This window comes from Pleuronectes platessa, chromosome 6 (genome assembly GCF_947347685.1).
Source record: "Pleuronectes platessa chromosome 6, fPlePla1.1, whole genome shotgun sequence".
In the NCBI taxonomy this organism is placed as follows: Eukaryota; Metazoa; Chordata; class Actinopteri; order Pleuronectiformes; family Pleuronectidae; genus Pleuronectes; species Pleuronectes platessa.
This window is the reverse complement of record NC_070631.1, coordinates 4,541,743-4,563,830: the sequence shown is the minus strand read 5'-3', so window position 1 is coordinate 4,563,830 and position 22,088 is coordinate 4,541,743. Positions and strand designations below refer to the sequence as shown.

The 22,088-nt window shown below is 43.2% G+C and overlaps 2 protein-coding genes across 2 annotated transcripts; both read right to left on the bottom strand.

Moving 5' to 3' along the window:
• Window positions 1-723: 723 nt before the first annotated feature.
• kdm5bb (lysine (K)-specific demethylase 5Bb) lies at window positions 724-14,228 on the bottom strand. The gene is made up of 27 exons (XM_053425642.1): window positions 14,061-14,228; window positions 12,614-12,691; window positions 12,096-12,218; window positions 11,827-11,997; window positions 10,299-10,454; window positions 10,091-10,184; window positions 9,544-9,662; window positions 9,051-9,209; window positions 8,760-8,879; window positions 8,512-8,670; window positions 8,214-8,395; window positions 7,931-8,093; window positions 7,667-7,786; window positions 7,093-7,287; window positions 6,732-6,913; window positions 6,417-6,541; window positions 5,766-5,916; window positions 5,527-5,641; window positions 4,749-5,104; window positions 3,779-3,917; window positions 3,511-3,690; window positions 3,257-3,418; window positions 2,674-3,159; window positions 2,486-2,570; window positions 2,155-2,363; window positions 1,833-2,066; window positions 724-965 (listed from the first exon to the last, which is right to left on the bottom strand). The coding sequence occupies exons 1-27, from the start codon at window positions 14,211-14,213 to the stop codon at window positions 828-830; spliced, it is 4,554 nt and encodes a 1,517-aa protein (XP_053281617.1). The 5' UTR covers window positions 14,214-14,228; the 3' UTR covers window positions 724-827.
• A 2,223-nt stretch (window positions 14,229-16,451) lies between these two features.
• On the bottom strand, window positions 16,452-21,698 carry tuba5 (tubulin alpha 5). Its single transcript, XM_053425700.1, has 5 exons — window positions 20,980-21,698; window positions 19,251-19,476; window positions 18,193-18,341; window positions 17,267-17,947; window positions 16,452-17,093 (listed from the first exon to the last, which is right to left on the bottom strand). Exons 1-5 carry the CDS (start codon window positions 20,980-20,982, stop codon window positions 16,791-16,793), a joined length of 1,362 nt encoding a protein of 453 aa, XP_053281675.1. The 5' UTR covers window positions 20,983-21,698; the 3' UTR covers window positions 16,452-16,790.
• Between the last annotated feature and the right edge of the window lie 390 nt (window positions 21,699-22,088).

Here is a 22,088-nt window from a genome sequence, read left to right as displayed (position 1 = left end):
TTCCCATAGTATCATTACCCAGACTACACTGCTGCGGCGTTACGTGTCAACGGAGACGTTTTTTCCTTCGGCGTGCGACACTTGTCCTCCGCAGCAGTGAACCGTCCTCCGGCGTCACTTCCTGTACATCACACCATCGCTAAAGAAGAACACAACTCCGCGGAGATGAAGCCATCGAAGTCAACTCGGACAAAAAAATTATTGCTCAGATAAATAAACCTATTCTACAGAAAAAAATAAAATAACGGGAATAATTATATTAAGATGCATGTACTAAACACTGGATCTCAAAGAAAACAAGAAGTTATAGTCATTGTTTTGGGGGCGGGGGTGGGGGGGCTGGGGGGACAGGGATGAAGACCTGGACTTCAGGCCCCTGAGCTCTGGTTTAACATGCAGGGAGGTTCCAGAGGAGATCAGACTAACCCTCCATTAACCCTCTTCACAGGTGCTTCATGTTGGTAGACTCCTTGCAGAATCCCATGCAGCACGCTTCACATCAAGTGTTTTTTTTTCGTGTGTGTGTTTTTTTATCGTTTTCCTTTTAGACAACCACAAACAATTCATAAGAAGAAAGAAATATATATAATATATATATATATATATGTAAAAATACAAAACAAAAAATAACTAAACATTATAGTTCTGGACAACAAGTCAAAGAGATAGCACCGTTGTTACAAAAGGACAGATGGGACAGGGGTGGGTGGGGGGGTTGGGGGGGTGAGGGGTCAAGTGACACAGCCAGCCTGGTGGCTCCGATATCAGGCTGATGACAGACGGCCCTTCTCCAGACATCATCCTTCACCGACACCTCCTCTTTCTCTTCATTTTCTCGTGTGTCCGTCGCCCAGCGTACAGCTGACACATATGTAGTCCTCCTTCTCCGCCATCTCCTCTGTAACGCCGACGCAGACCTGGTGGAACCACTGGTTACAGCTGCCGTCACACTGGACCCAGTTCACCTGCAAGGACAAGACACAGAAATCATCAGATATCGGATCTGTTTTTTTTTACTTAAGGGTAGAAAAAAATAACTGTAAACACACCACAGACATTTTATTGTGTTCAATTTAGCTGATTATTTAAACATCCATCATTGTTGTTCAAGTTTCTGGCAGCTTGATGAATCCAAGGTCAATATAACACCAACTCCTGAGGGAGAGGTCTGTCGCTGTAGTTGCTAAATGCTGAACGACTGTTTGTCCACCAGCTGCTCTCTGACTTATGACTTATGCGTCCCAGCAACATTTCATAAACAACCAGTGTCTAGCAGAAAATGTCTAATTTAGCTGTGCCCTCATGTAGGTAGCTGTGGTGACAGTGTTTGTTGTAGGTGTGAAACCTGCAGGACAGATCAAACACTCACACTCAGGTTACAGATACATAACCACTCCTCCCTGAAGGCCTTTTTATACTGTGCTAGTCCTTCTAGACCATATGACTGCCTATGGCTTTAAAGACTTTTCAACAGTAACAGTTAAAATACTGTTAAAAAAATAATAGAGGACGTCGACCTGGTTGGATTAAACCAGACTTAGATAAACGTTTTAATATTTTTTACATCACCATGTCTGACACATAATCTTTCTCCCTGTGTCACTAGGGTCATCCCCTTATTGGCTGCTGCTGTAACACAGCTCTGCTCTTGAGGAACCCTCCAACATCTCTAATATCATTTCCCGGGATGTTTAGAGATATTGAACTGAATTGATCCTCCAGCTTTTATCTCTTATATGTGATCAAGTTTTGAATACGTAGGAGGTGAACTGTCTCCTGCAGAGAAAAGATCAACCGTCTCTCAGAGATGGTTTTATTGAGACGTCTCTCACCTCATCTCCCTCTGGCAGCTGACACCTCTCTGCTGGACACACGGCCATTTCCTCATCAGATTCGTCCGACTGGGAGAAATCGGAGCGCGGGGAGGACGAGGTCGACGCTGTTCGGCGCTGCAGATTCTTCTTATTTATCTTCTGTCTTTTGTGAGAATGTTTTTTGTCGTCCAAATGCCGCTTCACTTTCTTTTCTGAGTCGGTCTTAATGTCCCTCATGGCGTTGACATCCTCCTGAAAACAAAACGACACCTAAAACTCAGTTTGAGGCTGTTGTGATGTTGTTTCTTTTTGAGTTTTCATTGATTCTCGCGGTCTTCACCTGGTTCAGTGGCAGATTTTTTCCCTGAGAGTTAAACTGCGTGTGTACGTCAGTGTCTGCGGCCTCGTCCTGTGGAGGCAACGTGCATCTGTTTGTTTCCTGGCTGGTGGCTCGGTCCAGTAACGTGAGGTAGAGGCTCTGGACCTCCGGCAGAGACACTGGCAGCAGGAGCCCCTCCACCATCAGCTCCTCCAGCTCCCGACTCAAGCCTGTCAAACAGGAAAACCAGAACATTAACAATGAGAATATATTTCTATTCATATGTAATCAACGTATAGACAAATGATTCTTCATGAGTCCCAGTGACAGTTCCCAGGACGCTGATACTAACCCTGCAGCGGTATACATCTCTGCTCGGTGTAAAAGACAGTCTGAGCATGGCTTGTCCTGTTCCACTCTGGAGTCAGGGAGGGCGCCTGTATCAAACACATCAGATCCCAAATGTTACTTTACAAACTCTGACTTACATCTGTTTCTGTAAACTGCTACAAAAAGTGACACGAGCAGCTGATGAGTGACCTGAGTGTTGTCGTGAGTTTCATGGCTGCCTGACACCCAGCTGGTGAGGGTGGGGGGAGTCCCTGGTCTTTCTTCCAGCTCCGGTAGGTTACACATCTTTGCAACCTGTTGTGCTTCGTGCTGCCAGTTAAGTGTCCTCTCAACCACATGGTGCAGAGCGTCGCCCTCCGGCAGGCGCACCCCTATGCGCCGCAGAGAGGACTGCAGGGAGAGGACTTTGTTCAAGGAGGGTTTTTCCGCTCGCTGGCACTGCGGACAGAGCCACGGTTCTGTTTTGCAGGGGTCCGATGTGTCCCTGACGCACACACTGTGGAAGGCATCCCTGCAGAGTTCACACTGCAGCATTGCACCCATGGGCGCCTTCTGACAGACACACACCTTGAGGTCCATGCAGTCTGCGGTGGGAAGGAGCTTAGACTCATTTGCTGCCCTGAGATTAGAGAAAGCCTCCATCTCCCTCACCTGCAGCTCCTCCAGAGTTGCCATCTGGTGAATCAAATAAAGTCAGAACATATCAGTTAAACCTTCAATTACATCAACTGACACAGTCCCTTATTTCTCGCTGAAGGAAAACCATGCTCACTGCAGAGGTAGAATCCTTGTGCTCTGAAAGCGCTCTTTCCACATCAGTGAGAGAGTTGAGTCCTGGCGATTTCTTTTTGTTACTTTTCGGTGACTCTTTGCCTTTCTTGATCTTCCTCTTTGGAGAACCAATATTTCCAAAGTCTAATCTTGGGGACAGAACCTGTGATGGGACATGAGAAATAAGTTGTGAGCTCAACAATCACAACCCTGTGGTCTTAATAGTCATTTTTTTATGGAATTGTGTGATTTTACCTCCAGTAAAGTAAGAGCCGAGTCTCTCTGAAGAAAAGTTGTTGTTGCAGATTCTTTCCATTCCTGCACTTCTACCATTAACGACTCCAGTTGGTCCAAAGGCTCCAGGTGGACTTGGATGGCGTGTCCCCGTAGCACCATGTCCGAGAGGCTGTCCACCATCAGAATGCAGCCAGTGGCCTGAATTATACAGATTTAATTTTAGAGTCACAATCACCCACTTAGTAAATAACATCCTCTGGTCATGAAGTGTAAGAAGTGCCCTGACCTGAAGCTCCTCAGCCTCTTGACTCCACTCCTGGGCCTTTCTGATGGTGTCCTTCAGGAGCAGACAGCTTGGGAGGTGAGCGGTGAGACCAGACGCCTTCTCCGCAGCAGCACTAAGGGTCTCTATGGAGTGTGGTGGTCTGGTGGACAATAAAACACACATTATATGCCGAAGGTGATGAATCTAGACATAATGCCTGCATCGCCACCAAGATAAAAACTCTGTGATAAGCTCTGTTGTGGCATCGTCAGACATTTGTCACTGGAAGCTTCACACTTTCAAATGGTGAACACGTCCTGTTTATGGAGCTTTTATTGAATCACTTCAAGCTACAGTTACCTTTTCTCTTAACATGGAGTGTGACTTAAGTCGTGTCAAACATCTGATGCTCATCACCACAAGTTAAGTGAATTAACAACATTGTAATTGTGTGAAAAACCCAAAATTCAAAGCTGCAGTAAACTACCCTTCAGTACCTTTTTTTTCTTTTTTTTTTAAAGTGGACATTTTTAGGATTTGATTAAAAATTAGTTTTGCTGGTAATGGAGAAGGAAAGATGCACATTGCTGCAGCCATGCCATTAAAAGCCTTGGAAAAGCACTTGTGACAGTTAATACTGAACAGCACTGAGAAACAATGGAATGAGGGCAGAACTAAATATGATGCTCACTTTTTGTTGATCTTGGTGAATATTCTAGCGGCAGCATTTTGCACTAGCTGTAATTAAAATGAAGCAAAATCAGGAGCACTGACGTCATATTCATTATTCAGTTACAATCAGTCAGTGCAGATACCTGGACAGAAAGTTAACGCTTCGACCAGTAAAATAAAATAATATTTAAGAGAAAGTTAATCTCAAGATTTTAATTTGTGTTAACAGAGAATAAAAACCTTTTGTTGATGTTTTGGATGTTTAGTTTTTTTTGACCCTGTGTTTTTAAATGCTGACTTCAGTCGGTGCTGCCCTCACCTGGCTTTAAGGAGGCTGCTCGCCTTGTCCTCCCAGTGCTCAGACACCGTGAGCAGCTCCTGAAGACGAGCCATGGCTTTCTCCACGGACGGATGGGGCGACAGGCCGACTCCCTGGTCGATGAGCCTCCTCATGGTCTCCAGAGTCAGGGAGGCGGGCTGGGTGCTGGCCTGCTGCACTGCCTCCAGCCAGCGAGCCTGTTCCAGCCTCACTCTGAGGAGAGGAAGCTCGGGCAGGTCCACGTCAAAGTCAAAGCTGACGTCCAGCAGGCTTTGGATCTCAGCGACGCTCGGAACTTGGTCTGCCAGGACTTTCTCGCTGTGCTGCTGAAAGTCTTCGATACGGTTCAAGAGTACCTGAAGGACGACAACATCAAAACGTACAGGTCCTTAAAACTGAGGCTTTTACAAATCGATTTTCAATTAGTTGCTCCACAAAACTTAAGGAAGTTAGTTTTGGGGAACTTTAAGCAATTCCCTCATTAACAGAAGGTGCTCTGAACTCTAATCAGACAAATGACTCTATACAGACCTGAGATGATAGTACGACGTTTATATGCATTGTTTATAATCATCATGTTAACGTGAAGGTGTCATCACAGTCACACATATGAGCAAGACAACATAATGTCATGTACCACAGTGGCAGCATGACATAACAACTGTATTTATAAAGACGGTTATATTACGTAACAAAACATTGTTTGAGCAGCTAAAATAAAACTAATGTTGTTTCATTATAGTGACCTCAAAGGACTCATCTCTTCTCCTGAGCCTACCTTCAACTTCGGAGCCTGAGGGAGGCAGCAGGAGAGGTTGTACAGCTGCCTCACAAACGAACTGAGCTCCTCCACGGTCAGCTGGCTCCTCGATTTCCCACTGCCGCACCGATACCTAGAGGAGTCCAGAGAATGAGTTAACCCCACTGAGACACTACTACTGTTCCCTGGTGAGTAATACAACACTGAGGTGTGTAATTTATACACTTGTCTTATGAAGAGCAGTGTATTAATGCTACCTGGTTTGCCTCTTGCCGTTCAGCAGCTGCTGTGCCACCGAGGAGCACTTCTCTGCGTCTTGTGTGACCAGGCGCAGCCGACGCAGCAGGTCGTTCTCGGGGAACATGCTGGTCTCTGATTCAGTGAGAAGGGAGCGAAAGACTGGCAGGCCTGAGGAGGGAACAGCTGGTTAATCTCTCTCCGACACATAAAGTAACAGTCACGGTTTAAATAACCCGTGTAGGAAATCGAAGAGCAGCCGCTGACTTGGTGCGTCTACTTGTTTTTCATAACTTGTTATAGTTGTTCTCTAACAAGGACCATGTCACTGGTTTTAGACACATACTGTACATAAACCCTTATTTCCTGAAAGTAAACTATCATGTTAAATTAGTTTTCCTACTTTCCAGAAGCCCTGGGTTTTCAGTTCATTTAAGGGCTTTTGAAATGTAAAAACTTGCTAAATATGCCTTAAGCATAATAAAGAAACATGAGTCCTCATTGGGTTTTGTTAAAGTTACCTAATTTTAGAATTATCGGTGTGAAGACTGGAATGTGAAATAAATAAAGAAATGATATTGAATAAAAAATAGGCAGATAGTTAATATGTGTTTTACAACAGATGGTGCCTTTAATGCTGCTTGGCTTTCTTATCTGCTCTTGCTGCTTACCTCTCTTCTTCTCCAGTTTGGCCTCCAGAGTCTCGGCCACACGGGAGGCCCACTCGTCGTACAGCTCAGATCGCTGCTTCACAGCATTCATCATGGGGAACAGCTTGTCCAGTGTGTATCTGAAACTGCAGCAGCAAACAAAACAATAACGTTACTTAGTGCATTGGGATAATATGACACACAAATATACTCAAGAGTTTTCAGTAATGAATTATCATTTCCTCAAACATCTTCATTACACTACTACATCTCGTTTGCTGATCTCTTCCCACAAAGCCTGTTGACTGCCTCTGAATCCGCCCCAGAGGGACTTACTTCAGTGTGTAGTTGGAGACGGGGCAGGAGCACAGGTCGTTGATGTGGTGCAGACAGACCAGTGCCCCGGGGCTACAGGGACAGGTGATGGCAGACAGGTAGCAGGTGGTCCTGCACTTGACACACTGTCGCTCATCATCCTGGAGGTGGTCATATCTTGCCTCCTTGCAATGAACCAGCCCCTGAAGGAGTGAGACAAAAAGAGAGGCTGAAAGTCAGTTTAGGTTCAATTTGTAATTGTTGGAAATAAAGTCCAGACAGCCACAAGTGTCTACACTGGAAAAAAAGCCTATTATATATTCTGGATATGTGCAAAATAAGTTAAAATGACATATTAACATGAAGGTGAGGGCAGTCTTACCATTTTCTTGACTTTTCCTCTGATTTCCTTCTCCTCTCGGAGCATGACGACCATGTCCTTGTGGACGGCGGAGGCCAGGACCACGTCAAGTGTTCCTGCTTTGGAGGCCATGTTGCAAACCATCTCATCATGGGAGAACACGTTGTACCGGTTCAGCATTCGATAGTGGTCCACACACTGCCTGCCAAGAGGCATCTGGAATCGGACAGAGGAAAAAACAGTTAAGGTCAGTTTGAATCCACAAATTAACAAGCAACGGGTTATTTTATGGTTTACATTCCCCGAAAGTTTCCATATAAAATTTGCTGGTATTCAGCCGTTAATCACTTGGCCAAAAGCAATTTACATACCAGTATGTGTGTGATGCTTGGTAACCACTTGGATTAGCTTCTGATTTTTGTGTGTGTGTGATGTTGTAAAATCAAGTGAATATGAAAGAATACTTTTAAATAGATTATATATTTAACAAGTTCAGATATATGTTTTGGCAGCTACGCTTGAGAAAGTATTTTGATCACTTTTCTTAACAACTCCGCTGTGTTGTGTGGAATCACATAAAAGATGTGATGCATACCCAATCCACAGTGCAGAAGTTGACTGCCTCAGCAAAGTTGAAGCCCTGATTGAAGCCACTGTGGTAAGCTCTGGGAAACGTGATGACAAATTCACCAGCACACTGATTTGTTCTGTAAATCTAAAGCAGAGAGGACACAAAAAGAAGATGATTAATGTTCTGTGGGGACAGAAAATATGTTTGTTCATTGAAATATCAGCTGTATGTTGTTGTGGATAAACACAGAAAGGCCTCAATGCCTGTGGAAGTCATATAAACACATACTGGGACTCCATAGGCCATCAGGGTGTTGGGGTTCATGATGGTGACTAGTTGGTGCAGCAGATCAGGCTGAGACTCAAAAAGCTCCGGGGCCAGTTTCTTCATCACTTCCTCCAGCTGTTCTGCTGCAAAGCCAGGAGCTCCGTACCAGGTTTTGGGTTCTCCCCTAGAAGGAAAAACAATGTTGTGTGTTAGTTCTACGGAGCAAAATCACAAGCACTCAAAAGTCCAGACCCCACAACAGAAGCAGCTGAGCTTTAGTCTCAGATGTTGTTTTCTTAAGTACCAGTGCAGGTAGTTGATGGAGTAGCTCCAGTGATCTTCAATGTGCCAGCAGAAGGAGGAGAAGCACATGCCAACATAAAGCCATGGCAGCGTCATCCCACAGATGTCAGCAGTCACATGAGTCAGGATAGAGGGGTTCATCATCGCCAGGTTGTTGAGGTTCCAGCCACACTTGAGGTATTTCTGCAAGAGAGGCGACAAACTCAGATCAATAACAAACGAATCATAAATTCATTTTGAGATAGACTCCATAACACATTTCAGTTCAACAGTAAGAGCACTAAGGAGTGTGAGTTTACCTCATCAGCTTGGGAAAGCTTTAATTTTCCATTGGGAATTGGGAATCCACTCCCAAAGTCCTTCGAGGCAATATCTGCTCCGTATTCCACGGTAACATCTTCTTCAATGGCTCCGACCAAACGCCAGAACTCCTTCTCAACCAGCTCTGTGGGTACCATCTGTAAAACACACAAAATGTACGTTAACACTTGAAATTTCTGACCCCACGAGAGACTCACCAGTTTATTCTGAAACCATTTCTACTTACATGAACTGGCATGTTGAAGTAATCAGATTTGAAAGCATCTGCCATTTGCCCAAAAGCACGCAGGGAGTAGTCTCTGTACGCTTGTTCAAAGCCAAATGCCTCATGAGGTTTGTTGCATTCCTGTATAAGAGGAAAAAGATCATTAAACAAATAGGTTTGCAGCATTTCATAACCTTTATACATATTTCTGTATTTGTATGGGTATCTTCAATAGACTGTCTTGTAGAGTTAGAGCAGCTTGTTGTTGTGAGACCTCCCACTGCTCATTAATCACGTTCGGTTCCTCCTCACCTGAGCCAGACACTTGGGGCACCTCCAGTCTCCTTTGGGGACGTCGTGCAGGGGAGGGATCAGGCAGAAAGTGTGATAGCTGCCGTCACAGCCGTCACACAGCAACAGACGGTCTTCATCTCCCCCGCTGGCACACACCAGACACACAACCAGATCCACCTGGAAAACAAGAGGAGGACGTTGTAATGTACGTGTTTCAGAGTCATGGCGAGAAAAACATTTCTGTGAAATCCTATTCTACACAGAGCTGTTATTAACTCAAACCAAATTTATTACACAAATTCATTAAGATCAAGGAGGGAGGATTCATGTTCTTTCCTTTATCTTTCACATATTTATATGTAACTGGTATTTAAATACATAATTATTATACCTGCTAATGTCAAAATTACTTTTGTTCCATGTTTTTTGCACATGAAGACTTTAAACTGCATTAAGACAAGTTAGTGGAATCCTATAAGCAATAACCGTTAAATAAAACGTTTCTACTTACTGGACTCGGAGGAACTGGGGGGATGAATTTCTTGTACCGTGATTTCGATTTGTCTGCTTCAATTATTGGTTCTTTAATTTCCACTGGTTCCACTTTCACAAGAATGGGAATTTCTTTTTCTGCAAGAGAAAACAACAGAGTTAACAGTTGTTGTCACAACAGTCATAACAACAACATCAATGGTAAACACTGTTTACTTTTACTTTCACATCCCAAGTGGCATTAATGAGACTTAAAGAGTAACTAACTATATTACAGTTACAGAGATTAAACACAATATATGTACATTTCTGCCACTAGGGGTCTCTCAATCAAAACAATAACAAAATACAGTTTGGTGATATCATGAAGTTGTGTGTTTAATGGGGGTCGTTCTCTTCACCACCACTGTCATCACAGCGGTTAGATTTTTTTTTAATTTCCTCTCAAAATAAACCAGACCCGGTGATTAAATAAGATAAAACCACTGATTTACGTTGTAGATAAAAAATGTGTGTTTTCATCACGAGGTATATGTAAACTTTGCCACAGGGACGTGGAGTCTGACCTGGTTCAGGCTTGGCAACGAAAGAACCCATCCTCCGCCTCAGGTTGGGCTTGCTCTCTCCAGGTTCTCCTGGTTCAGTCTTCACACACAAGCCCTGAGTAAGAATCAGTGAGACGTTAAAACCTGTGGCAAGTTAAAAAAACTACTTAAACCTTGATTAGAGTGGAAAGTCTGTGCAGCTGGATTGGGGACAGTTTGAATCACCCACCTCACACTTCATGCGCTTGGCTCTGCGAGCACTGGGGCATGTGTCGGGCGTCTGGGCAGTCGGCCTCTGAGCCGGGTCCTGCAGCTTGGGCTCCTTGGTGTCCTCGCTCTCCAGGCTTCCTGTGCTCGCCACTGACTGGACAGGCTTCTGAACACACTGAGGGGAAAGGATACAAAGTTGAAACCACCGCCCACTGGTAAATAAATATCTTTTGTGTGCTGAACTGAAAATACCGGTACACTGAAAAGCAGCGATCAGTAAGATATCAAGAGAATGTGACATAGAGCCTCAAATATGAATACACCGACACAGCCAGAACAGAATGAACTGTCTATGACTGTCAGTGAGAGTGTTCTACAGCCAACGTTTAAAAATGGGTGTAATTATATATGACATGATTATTACTTTGGTTTGTCAGTGATACCAAAATGAACTGAAAAAAAACCTATGTGACAATTATGAGGAAGTATCTTCAACAACCAAATGTTCAAACAATGGGACAATAGTTAGTTTCAATATAGTTTGAGATTAGAAAGGCTCGTGAAAAGGATGTGGTTAGTTACAGTTCGTGACCCCAAACAGGTCGAGATAGTCTGAGGAGGAACATGCTGAACTCAGAAGAAGAAAGATGTGCAGGTAGTGGATATCACACATTCAGGAGTTACCCTTGAGTTTGTAGTATCATTATTTAGAGAAGCAGTTGACAAGGATAAAAGAAAACAAAATATATCCTATATTCTAACTGATATATAACTAATACATAACTGCTGCACTGCGTTTTCATGTTATTCTGAAGTTGTTATGTGTTGACTGACTTGTCGAGGGAAAGCTCACATGTTTAATGTAAACATTAAGTTGTGAGAAGGGTTAAACTCAGAAGTTCATGTAAATATTACACCAGTAAGCTGAGAAGAACCCAGCTGTAGATAAACATGCTTTTTTTTTTTTTTGCCGAGTGGCTTTTTAACCATGACACAAATATACTGTACCTCGTCAAGTTCAGGATCAGCCTCCAAACGCATCAGTTTGGAAGCTGCCTCTGGTGCCTGAGGCAAGAGAGTAATTCAACAATTTAGAGTGACCTGTCTAAGAGGTCACACAGCTCCAATCCACAGACCTTTGGTAAACTCTCTTGCAAGATATCATGTAATATATACGAGGACGTGGAAGCTACTAAATGACACAAGTGGGCACCAATCGATAAATTCACCCTCTGTTAATCAGAAAATAGGTTTGACTGGATAAAATACAGTAAAATCCAAATGTTAATTTCTAGATAAAACATGCGCATCCTAATAATACATTTTTCTACATTTGTCTGTGAATCTTTTTTTGTACTGATGGCTTCTAATTCAAATGGAAACACAAATATCACACATACTATATTTGTATGTAAACTTTGAATAATTGTTTGGGCCGTGCATCATTAGGTCTTTGTTTACAGAGGAGTCCATTTGACAGTATCTCTTTGTGCCTGTGCCATCAGGAACAGGATACGCTCTCATATTGATGCATGTGTCCAACTCACCAGCAGGTTTGCTCCACTCTGAAACAGATTGTAGGGATAGAGGATCTTCTCATAATGACCTCGCAGGTGTGAGCCGATGGCTTTGCCAGGGGCGAAGCCCATTGTTTGTGCAATCTTAGTCCATTGCCTGTCCTGACAGACGAGATCGAAACCACCTTCGTCTGCTACCAGCTGAAATGACAGCAAGTTACGTTGGTGTTAGAAGTTGGTTGATTGCATTTTTTATTTTTATATAAATGCAATAATGGGAAGCGATGTCAATTATCAACCTTGTTTAGTTTATACAGATCCAAAATCTTCCTCTCCACATGAGGAATCTTCAGGGGACATCCCTGCAAATCCCAAAATTTGGCAATCTGGTCCAAGAAGTTGAGCTTAACTCTGGTCTGAGCCTAGAAAAATATAAAAACATTAAACCAGTCAGGTACAAATGTCTTAAATTCAAGGAAATGTGAGACATTCGAGGAACATCTGGAGAAATACAACATGAGAAGGCCAAGAACACAGGGTTATGTGAACTATTGTTTAAAATAAATGCAGCGTAAATTTAATATTCTTTAAAGTCTGAATTACGTCTGAATTAAGCCTCATAATTATCAGTCTAAACTTGCAGATTATCCTATATTACATAAAACCATTATAAGGCATCAACAACATCCCTGTTCTTTGTTCCATAACTGTTATGATCAGTGAGGCCTTAAGACCAAAACAATTTAAATTAAATCTACAAACACACAAACGAAGACAGTCAAATAATTACTGGCAGAACCTGACGAACACAACTAACCTCCAGCTCATTGAGCCTCTGGATCCGAGGAACAAAGTGGAGTCTGTCCACATCACAGGCAAATGGAGGCTGCCAACCCTAAACAGAAATACACACAATGGCACATGAAGGTCATCACAACACCAAGCCGAGATAGTGCGACTATTGTTTTTTTATTCTTGCACATACGAGTCAAGTTGCAGAGTCAATCTGTTAGTCCACTTGTGACGGGGTGTTTTTCAAAGCACGGATTCCAAATTTCATAAAATTTGTCATTAAAATGTCATTATTTCCCGATAGAGATTCGATTTCACTGAACTCACATCAATAAACAAAGCTTGTGAGTAGATGTTTACACAACTGATGCTAAAATCCAGGTTCTGCAGCAGGAAAGCGAGGCCCTGCTGCTCCTGGGAGGACCCAGCGAAGCCTTCTCAGCTTATGGCTCACAACATCAATCCATATTTGTGTCAATAACGCACGTGAACAACAACAAACCCCCCAATTATCCCAGCAGCAGACACACAAATGCTTGGTGTAAGTCAGTGGCCCACATCCCCCCACTGGCACACAAAATGGCCAGATGGAAGAGACTCACTCACCAGCCCAGCTTACCACAAAGCCAACATGGAGGACAACACCCTACCACACAGGCTCACACATGAACACGGGCTCATCTTCGGTGATCATGACCTGCACAGCTGCCGGGGGGTTGTGTAACAAAGCGAGTTAACTACGCAACTTTCAACAGTCTCCACTTGGTATTGAGCCGGATCAGGATGTTGGTGAATAAGTGACCGTGTGTTACTGTCATTTATTATTATGAGAGTCGTTGATTTCCATAATTGTGTGTGTGTGTGTGGGGGGGGGAGTAGTAAAGACACACTACTGAGGCTGTGCATGAGGAAATACACGTTTCAAGTGATGGACCACACACACACACACACACTGAGTGACCCATCTGCACCATGATGCTCTCCCCCAAATAATCCATAATTAACCACCCGGGACAGTTAAGGGCAAAAAATGGAGGACGGGAGATTAAACATTAACATCGGAACTCGTATTATTATCACAGCATCGTGTTCCCCGCAGCCCGATGGCTTCCGCATCGCCTCCCGTGTCACCGCCGTGTGCCGAACTGTGACAGGTTGAGCCGCTAGCCGTGAGCTAGCATCGCGGCTAAAGTGGCTCAACCACCGGGGCATCGGGGCTTTGTTGACACAGGGTGAACGGTCCCCTCGCAGCGCACCGGCACCGTGTACGTGGCCCGCCACCCGGGGATCGAGTGCACCGAGGCGGCGGCACGACGGGGATTTATCACAGGGGGGGGAGAGCTAGCATAGCCGTGGCAAGCACAAAGAATGAGCATCCGCCATGTTGGAGCGTCCCTTTAAATCCCCGGGTCCATCTACAGCTAATCCAGCATCCGCGTCGCCGTTTCTCGGCTCGGTTCTCTCGCACTCACCGGAGGCGGCCGGACTTTGCAGATGCCCGTTTTCTCGGCGATGGGACGGATCTTGTTGATGAAGGCGAAGGGGTCCTTGAATTCCTCCCAGCTGGGCTCGAACACCGGGCACTCCGGAGGAGGCTGGAACTCGTCCGGCCGAGGCTGGCTCATCGTCTCGGGCTGACCCGCCGGAGGAGGCTCGGACGGGACGGAGCAGCGCGTCCAGCACCGCGGCACAAACAACCACAACACGTGGGGGAGGACGCGTCGAGGGGCAGCGGGTCACCGGGAGGGTTTCTCGGGGGTTTGGAGCCTCGTTGTTCCGGCGTCAGCCTCGGTTGCGGTCGGTCGACATCAACACACACACACACTCTCGCTCTCTCACACACTCACACACACATCCACGCACAGTGAGGAGAAGGTTCCAAGGCAGTGAGCACGTCCGCCCAAAAAACTAGACACCGCTCAGTCCCGTGTGGTTCAGCGTTAGATCCGCTTATTAAAGAGTAATTACACATAAACACACAGTTTGTGTTTGTGAACACGTTGTGCTGTGGATTCTCTTTGACATCACATTGTCACAATTTGATATTTAAACGTGTATAGCTTCTAAATGTAAATGTATATACATATATACATATAAGTCTTGATTGCAATCAGGACCAGGGCCCCTAGAAGACAAGTATCTGTCCCCTAGTTATTTCAATCTATCCCTCATTGTTTTTATTTTGATTTATTTCTGTTTATTTTCTTCTGTATGAGCTCTTATCTTGATTCCTTTAAGTCTCTTACACAAGTAATGTTTACTTCGGTTTCATGTATATCTGAGCATTTAGGTCAAAGTGTGTCTATACATGTATGTGTGTGTGTGTGTGTGTCTGAGAACGTTTTGAACATTTAAGAATCCACACAAATAAAGATAAACAGATATATTATATATTTACATCTACATATTCTTTCTTCTATGAGTTGGGGTTAGGGTTTCATGCAGCCCTTGTCTTGAATGGAAGAATAAATGCTTTTTGCATGAATATTTAATTGTATTTTTGGATACTCATTTGTTGTAAATGTCTTTATCAAATGAATGGTTAACCTGCTGTTTATCAGCAGGGGTTATAAAACACAAAGGGAAGCGGAGGAGGTTAATCCAGTCATGCATTATTATATAAAGACATAATATCCTTGTATTTAAATATTCTTACAGCTTCAAAATACAAATCTACATGTTTCCTGTAAGGCTGGACGACAGATTCTGATATGTGCACATTACTGCATATATAATATACAATAATAATACAGTAATATAACAAACGTCATCCTCAAATGTTTTAATGTGTATGGCGAATAGTTTAACTTATAATAATAAGGAACCTGTATATTGATGAGGGTACTTTTGTAGTTTTACTTATGTTAAAACAAAACAAGAAAAATCTTGGAGTGAAACGATTCATGAAACTTAACCCTTCATCTCTCGTCTAAATTAAACTTCCCCCTCAAGAAGATAACATCTCAGATCGCGTTAGTAATAGTTAATAAACTGTGAACTACTTCTCCTCTTTGTACACAGTCTGGTGTTGTTGCCTGTGGCGGATGGATATGTTCAGGTGACACCTTCGCGGCCGCCGGGACTTGTTGTTTAAATAGCTGGTGTGAGCGGTTTGATTGGATGTTTCTGTGAAAAGGTTTAAAAACAGCTGCTGCAGCTCAGAGAGAATGAAGACGAGACAAAGGAGCGAACTTCACCTGTGGAGGAAAAACCATGAGAGGAGAGAAGCAGCAAGTGAGAGGACCTTGAGGCATGAGCTCTCTCTCTCTCTCTCTCTCCCTCTCTCTCTCATTCTGTTCCCTATTATCCACCAACACCATCAGAAGCAGAGAGGTATCTCCCCTGAGAACCAGGAGTCCAGCAGCAGATGTTCTGGATCTCAGCCCCACAGTGTCAGTGTGGAATCACATGAGGAGACTGAGGAAACTGAGGTAGAATAAACCAAAGTCCTCCAAGATGCTCGGAACAATCTATCTGCCTAATGGTCCACCTTGAAAATCTATGCACAACCCATGTTTAACGTTTAAAATCTTAATTTGCTGAGGTGAAGACTGGGGGCTGTGGTTCAGGGGGTGGAGCGGGTCGTCCATGGATGGAAGGATGAGGTTTTTGGTTTCTGTTGATCGGCCTTGCATTCTACAGAGATGTGTTTCTGCAATTAGAAAACTACTTGTATGTATTTAAGTATGTAAAACATGTTTTTTCATAAGCTCTATAAGCTTAACACAACACAACACAACAACCGAATCTGAAACCAGTCCACGTAGAGCTCTATTGATGCTCAACATGAATAATGTCACTTTGTAGTTAACCTCAAACATCGAGGATGCAAATATTAACAAAACACAAGGTTCCAGTTTGTGTTTTTGAAGATTTCACCTCATTATTTTATTAAAAGTCTAACTTTGTCGGTTTGTGTTTCCACTCGTCGGAAGGTACTTGAACACGTTTGTCTTTATTCAGAATCGTACAGCAGAGAGGCAGACAGGAAATGTGAAGAGCGAGAGAGAGGACACAGCTCTATGTGTAATGTACACATTGTGGTTGATGTGAAAGCTTCGCAGACCACTAGACCATCGAGTCTCTAACAAGTTTCACATCTTCACAGTCTTCTTCTAAAGCTGACATTATAAAAACAGGGCAGAGAGAAACACCAACAATGAGCTCAGAAGATTCAGGAGATATAATAACGACAACGCGGCTCAGTATTCATGGTCCATGTCGTCGTTGTCAGAATCAGGGTCATTGTCTTCACCCAGCTCCATGTAGTCCTTCTCCAGACAGGCCAGGTCCTCCCGGGCCTCAGAGAACTCCCCCTCCTCCATCCCCTCGCCCACATACCAGTGCACGAACGCACGCTTGGCGTACATGAGATCGAACTTGTGGTCGAGTCGAGACCAGGCCGCCGCGATGGCGGTGGTGTTGCTCAGCATGCACACGGCCCTCTGGACTTTGGCCAGGTCTCCACCAGGAACTGCAGTCGGAGGCTGGTAGTTGATGCCGACCTGTTGAGATGAAGAGAGCGATCAGAAAGATAAAGTATCTTAAGATTCACTCCTCAGGACCTGGTCACACATACTGGTTCACTTCCTTTGGCTTCCCCATTGGGTTCAACTTTGACCTGGAGTACTCGCTTTGCATTCAAGTTTATCTGAGCATCTTTCATAATGTTACTCACCTTGAAACCAGTGGGGCACCAGTTGACGAACTGAACCGATCGTCTGGTTTTTATACTGGCGATGGCGGTGTTTACATCCTTGGGGACGACGTCTCCTCGGTACAGCAGGCAGCAGGCCATGTACTTGCCATTACGAGGATCACACTTGACCATCTGATTGGTCGGCTCGAAGCAGGCACTGGTGATCTCGGCCACGGTCAGCTGCTCGTGGTTCGCCTTCTCAGCAGAGATGATGGGCGAGTAAGTCACCAGGGGGAAGTGGATTCGTGGAAATGGCACCAGGTTGGTCTGGAACTCCATGAGGTCGACATTGAGGGCGCCGTCGAACCGGAGCGAGGCGGTGATGGAGGAAACGATCTGACCGATCAATCTGTTGAGGTTGGTGTAACCAGGACTCTCGATCTCCATGTTGCGGCGACATATGTCGTAGATGGCCTCGTTGTCCACCATGAAGGCGCAGTCCGAGTGCTCCAGGGTGGTGTGGGTGGTCAGGATGGCGTTGTAGGGCTCCACCACAGCTGTCGAAATATGGGGAGCTGGGTAGACGGCAAACTCCAGCTTGGATTTCTTGCCGTATTCGACAGACAGACGCTCCATCAGCAGAGAGGTGAAGCCAGAGCCGGTGCCGCCTCCGAAGCTGTGGAAGACGAGGAAGCCCTGCAGGCCGGAGCACTGGTCCGTCTGGAGAGAAGGACAGACACACAGAAAGTCTCCACTGACTTCAAGGGGCTAAAAATTATAATTTTATGAAATATGTATCGACCTACAGGGAATTATCATAAGAATCTGGAACTCCTGTCACGTTGAAAAGCTTCATCTTGAGTTCCAACATATTGTTTAAACCGAATCTGCAACATAACTTGGTTTGTCAATAAAACGGTGCCTGATATTAATTTAAAAACAGTAACTTTGTTATTATCACAAACCATTTTCCGAATGCGCTGCATGACGTCATCAATGATTTCTTTCCCGACAGTGTAATGACCACGAGCGTAGTTGTTGGCTGCGTCCTCCTTTCCTGAGATCAGCTGGTCAGGGTGGAACAGATCTTTGTACTTTCCAACGCGCACTTCATCTGAAATCAAAGATTTAGTTCAGAGACGTCGACTGAGATCAACGTCAGTTTGGTTTTAACCTGAGAAACAAGAGGAACGTGGATGATATACACCAAAAGAAAATGTGTCCAAGTGAGTGATCCTAGTTTATCATCGTAAATATCTGTGTTATGATAATATTATTGACATAATTCTAATTATTAGAACTTTTTCAACCCAATGAACTGTTGTTTTATTTTGCTGTAAAAGGCAACATCTTAAAACTTCCATTGATTATAAAGGTGAATACATACAAATCTGTAACTGAATGGAATTTAAGTATGATAATGATAAATGCAACATCTTATTGTTGTAAAATGGCTAAATATGCGAGGAAAAGTTAAGTATTAAAATGACCTAATTGAATATAAATAAAAAAACTTTAATTTATTTCAAAAAATGTATTAAACCTTAAGGAAATTGCGTAAAGCTTTACAGTGTATAATTTCAACACTTAATATTACTGATCTAATTCACAGTATTTTGTACTTGATAACCCTGTAGTACTTTTTATCAGGTTTAGGGCTCCATACTTGGAGCACTTCACTGAAACCATATTGATATTACAGTCTTATTTAACCATATGTATTTTTCTCTGTACAAATCGAAAGTATTGGAAAATGGCTTTCACCATCAGGCTCAAATCTATTAATTACTCACTCAAGTATGATCCTGCTATTGATTCAACAGACTCTGTAAATGTTTGCCACGATTGAATAAAATGTAAATGAGCCACCAAGGCACTTGTTGCCTGGAAACTAGTGGCTTGGATCACATGTTACCGCTGAGATGTTCTCACAATAGATTCACACATCTGCACACAGAGCAGGAAGGGAGAGGTAATAAAAGGCAGAGATAAGGAGAGTAAACACCAACACGTGAGCGCTCACCGACCACCGTGGGCTCCAGGTCCACAAAGATGGCTCGTGGAACATGACGCCCGAAACTGCCAGGGTTGAAGAAAGTGTTGAAGCAGTCTTCTCGGGAGTTGGGTTCTGCAGGTTCCTCCAGGGAGACGCCATCGGGGCCGATGCCGTGCTCCAGGCAGAAGAGCTCCCAGCAGGCGTTTCCTGTCTGAACACCAGCCTGGCCCACGTGGATGGAGATGCACTCTCTCTGAGCAGGAGAAGGAGATGGAGACACAAGTTAAGATGAAGGTCACAACAATCCTCAAGGCACAAAGTATGTCAGTGGCTTTCTGACACACAAAAAAAGTAATGGTTTATTTGCTGGATTGATGAAAACAAACCTTGGAGAGAACAAGGAGCTTTTTTTTACAATATATTTCTGCAACTCATGAATAACTTTAAATCAGATATTAACTTCAAGTTACGTCTCAAATTTAAAACTGTTCGAAATGTGGATGTGTGTTATTCCAGATAAAGACATTTAGTTAAGTAAAGAAGCAACTGAATACTGTACTTTAACATTTAATAAGAATAAGAAACATGTTCCCCACAGGTGGAACATTTAACTTTTATAACAATGTCAAGATGGTGTTAACGTTTTAAAATGGATTTCTAAATAAAAATTAGATATTGGAAAGCAAATTTACTCAATCGAGGCCATCAACAGTTCAATTTCAAAGCTGATAACAGCGGAAAACTTTTCACCTTAAATTAAAAACCTAAACCACTGCTGACTATGTATTGTTGAAATCTAAACATATTTAAGTATTTTATTGTGGCAAACATTTCCCAAATATGTTTTTACTTTGTGCAAACACTTGGATGATTAAAATGTGTTTGTTTGTTTAACTGGTTCACAGATTCAGATGTAGGTTTGTGAAACTGGAAATTCAAGCTGCTCAAATAGAAAAAGTAAACTTCAGTTCCAAAACGTCTATATAAAATTGTTTATGAAGCTGCAGCAGTTGAAATCACCTGTAGGAAATTTAAACCTCAGAAATGTCAGATGGTTTTCAAAGTACGATATTTAATTTCCTCATTTATAGGCTATATTATTATGCTGTTTTTTTTATGCAAAGGCAAAGCCGGATGATTAACTGCACTGTTATTAATTTTCTAATCGTCAAGTGTAAACGATGTTAATAACAGGACGGGCTCGTTTCATCACTGTGGCTCTTTCCAAGTTCTCTCAACAATCGTGTTTTAACATGTTGAGAATTTGAGCTTTTGTTCTCGCTGGAGGGAGAACGCCCCCCCCACCCCCCAGATGATTTTCTGCTGTTGAGTGACATTTGTAAAACATAGGTGGGTTAAAGTTTGGAACATGAAAACTTGCAAAAACTTTGGAAAACCCTGAAGCGCCTGTTTGAATCCAGAGCTTTTCTAGATTGAATATGAGGCTGATGCTGAAGCTTTGAGCTCCACTTGTTGTTGCTCTGCAATAAACAGCCTGTCAGTGATTGTCAACCCATAAAACTGCAGTTGAGTAAACACTAATAGACTGTAAGGACCTTATTTAATGTTTCAGAAGATTTGCTGTGTGAACACAATCAGCAGCACCTTTAACATTCAGATACATTCAGATCAGAGTCTGGAGAAAAGTATTGTAGATCCTAAAAATCCTGATTTCAGAAAATGCTAAATCTATAATTCATGATAAAAGTTCAGCAGACTTTCTCAAGATGAAGTTTTCCTAATTTAAACATCTTACCATGTTGCCTCCAGATGTTAAAAGCTCTTTTTTGGAAGTTAAGCGTGTGTCAGCCAGGCTCCAGACAGACGTGTAATTCCTGTGCAGTGTCCTGAGACGAGTGAAGTGTGTCTCCGTCAACACAGAGCTGCTCTGTTCCTCCTGCTGCCAGACGCCCTTTATACCTGCAGACAGTGACGGAGCTGTTTCAGGCTGCAGACTGACGAGGGTGAAGGCAGATGGAGGGAGGGAAGGAGGGATGATAGATTCTATTTAAAATGTTGGTAGACACCTCTGTTTCCCTGCTGTTGATTGATCCCTGATTTATTTTATTTTACCGGACACAGCTCAAAACAATTATTCAACTTTCAATATGCAGGGAATCAGGAAAAGAGGTTATACTTTTAGATGTTTCTGGTCTTTACCGACATCTGAGGGAAAAGATCGCTTCACAAATCTCATCACCCTTTTTCCAACTGTGTCGTTCTGCTGTCACCGAACAGGTGGTTGTAGATAAATATTGAAAACAGCCAATTACATAAAATACAGCTGATTGTAAATGTTGGACAAATTAAAAGATTGATCAGATGACAGAGTCAGATGAAGATTTAAGTGATCAACAATAACTACGATGAATGTCTGTAAATGTAATCTGTCCAATAGATATTGAGAGATTTAACTCAAAAGCACACAGGATGGTGAAACCGGCTGAAAAGTCACAAACTTTTGAATTGAAGGTTCATCTCAATCCCTCCAGTCTGTTATTTCAGTCTGGACCAAAGTAATGAAAGACCCAATAAAGATATCGCAAAATGATTTATCTTTTATCTAAAAAAAGACGTTGGGTGGTTGGAGATTGAAAGCAGTAATTTGCTGACGTGTGGACATTCCGTTTTTACTTTTTTACTTATGTTAAAATGGACATATTAAGTTTATAGAGTGATTAAAAATCCATCCAGCCCGTTCATATCGAGCGTCTGAAAGCTTCCTCACAGTTGCTCTGTGGATTCAGAAGCAAACGATGAGTTTTCTCACCAGCGACATCACCGACTCTGCAGAAGACATGTGAAGCGAGTTCGAAGCGTTTTGTCCTGATGAGTCACATGTTTAGATCAACACAGTTAGAAACG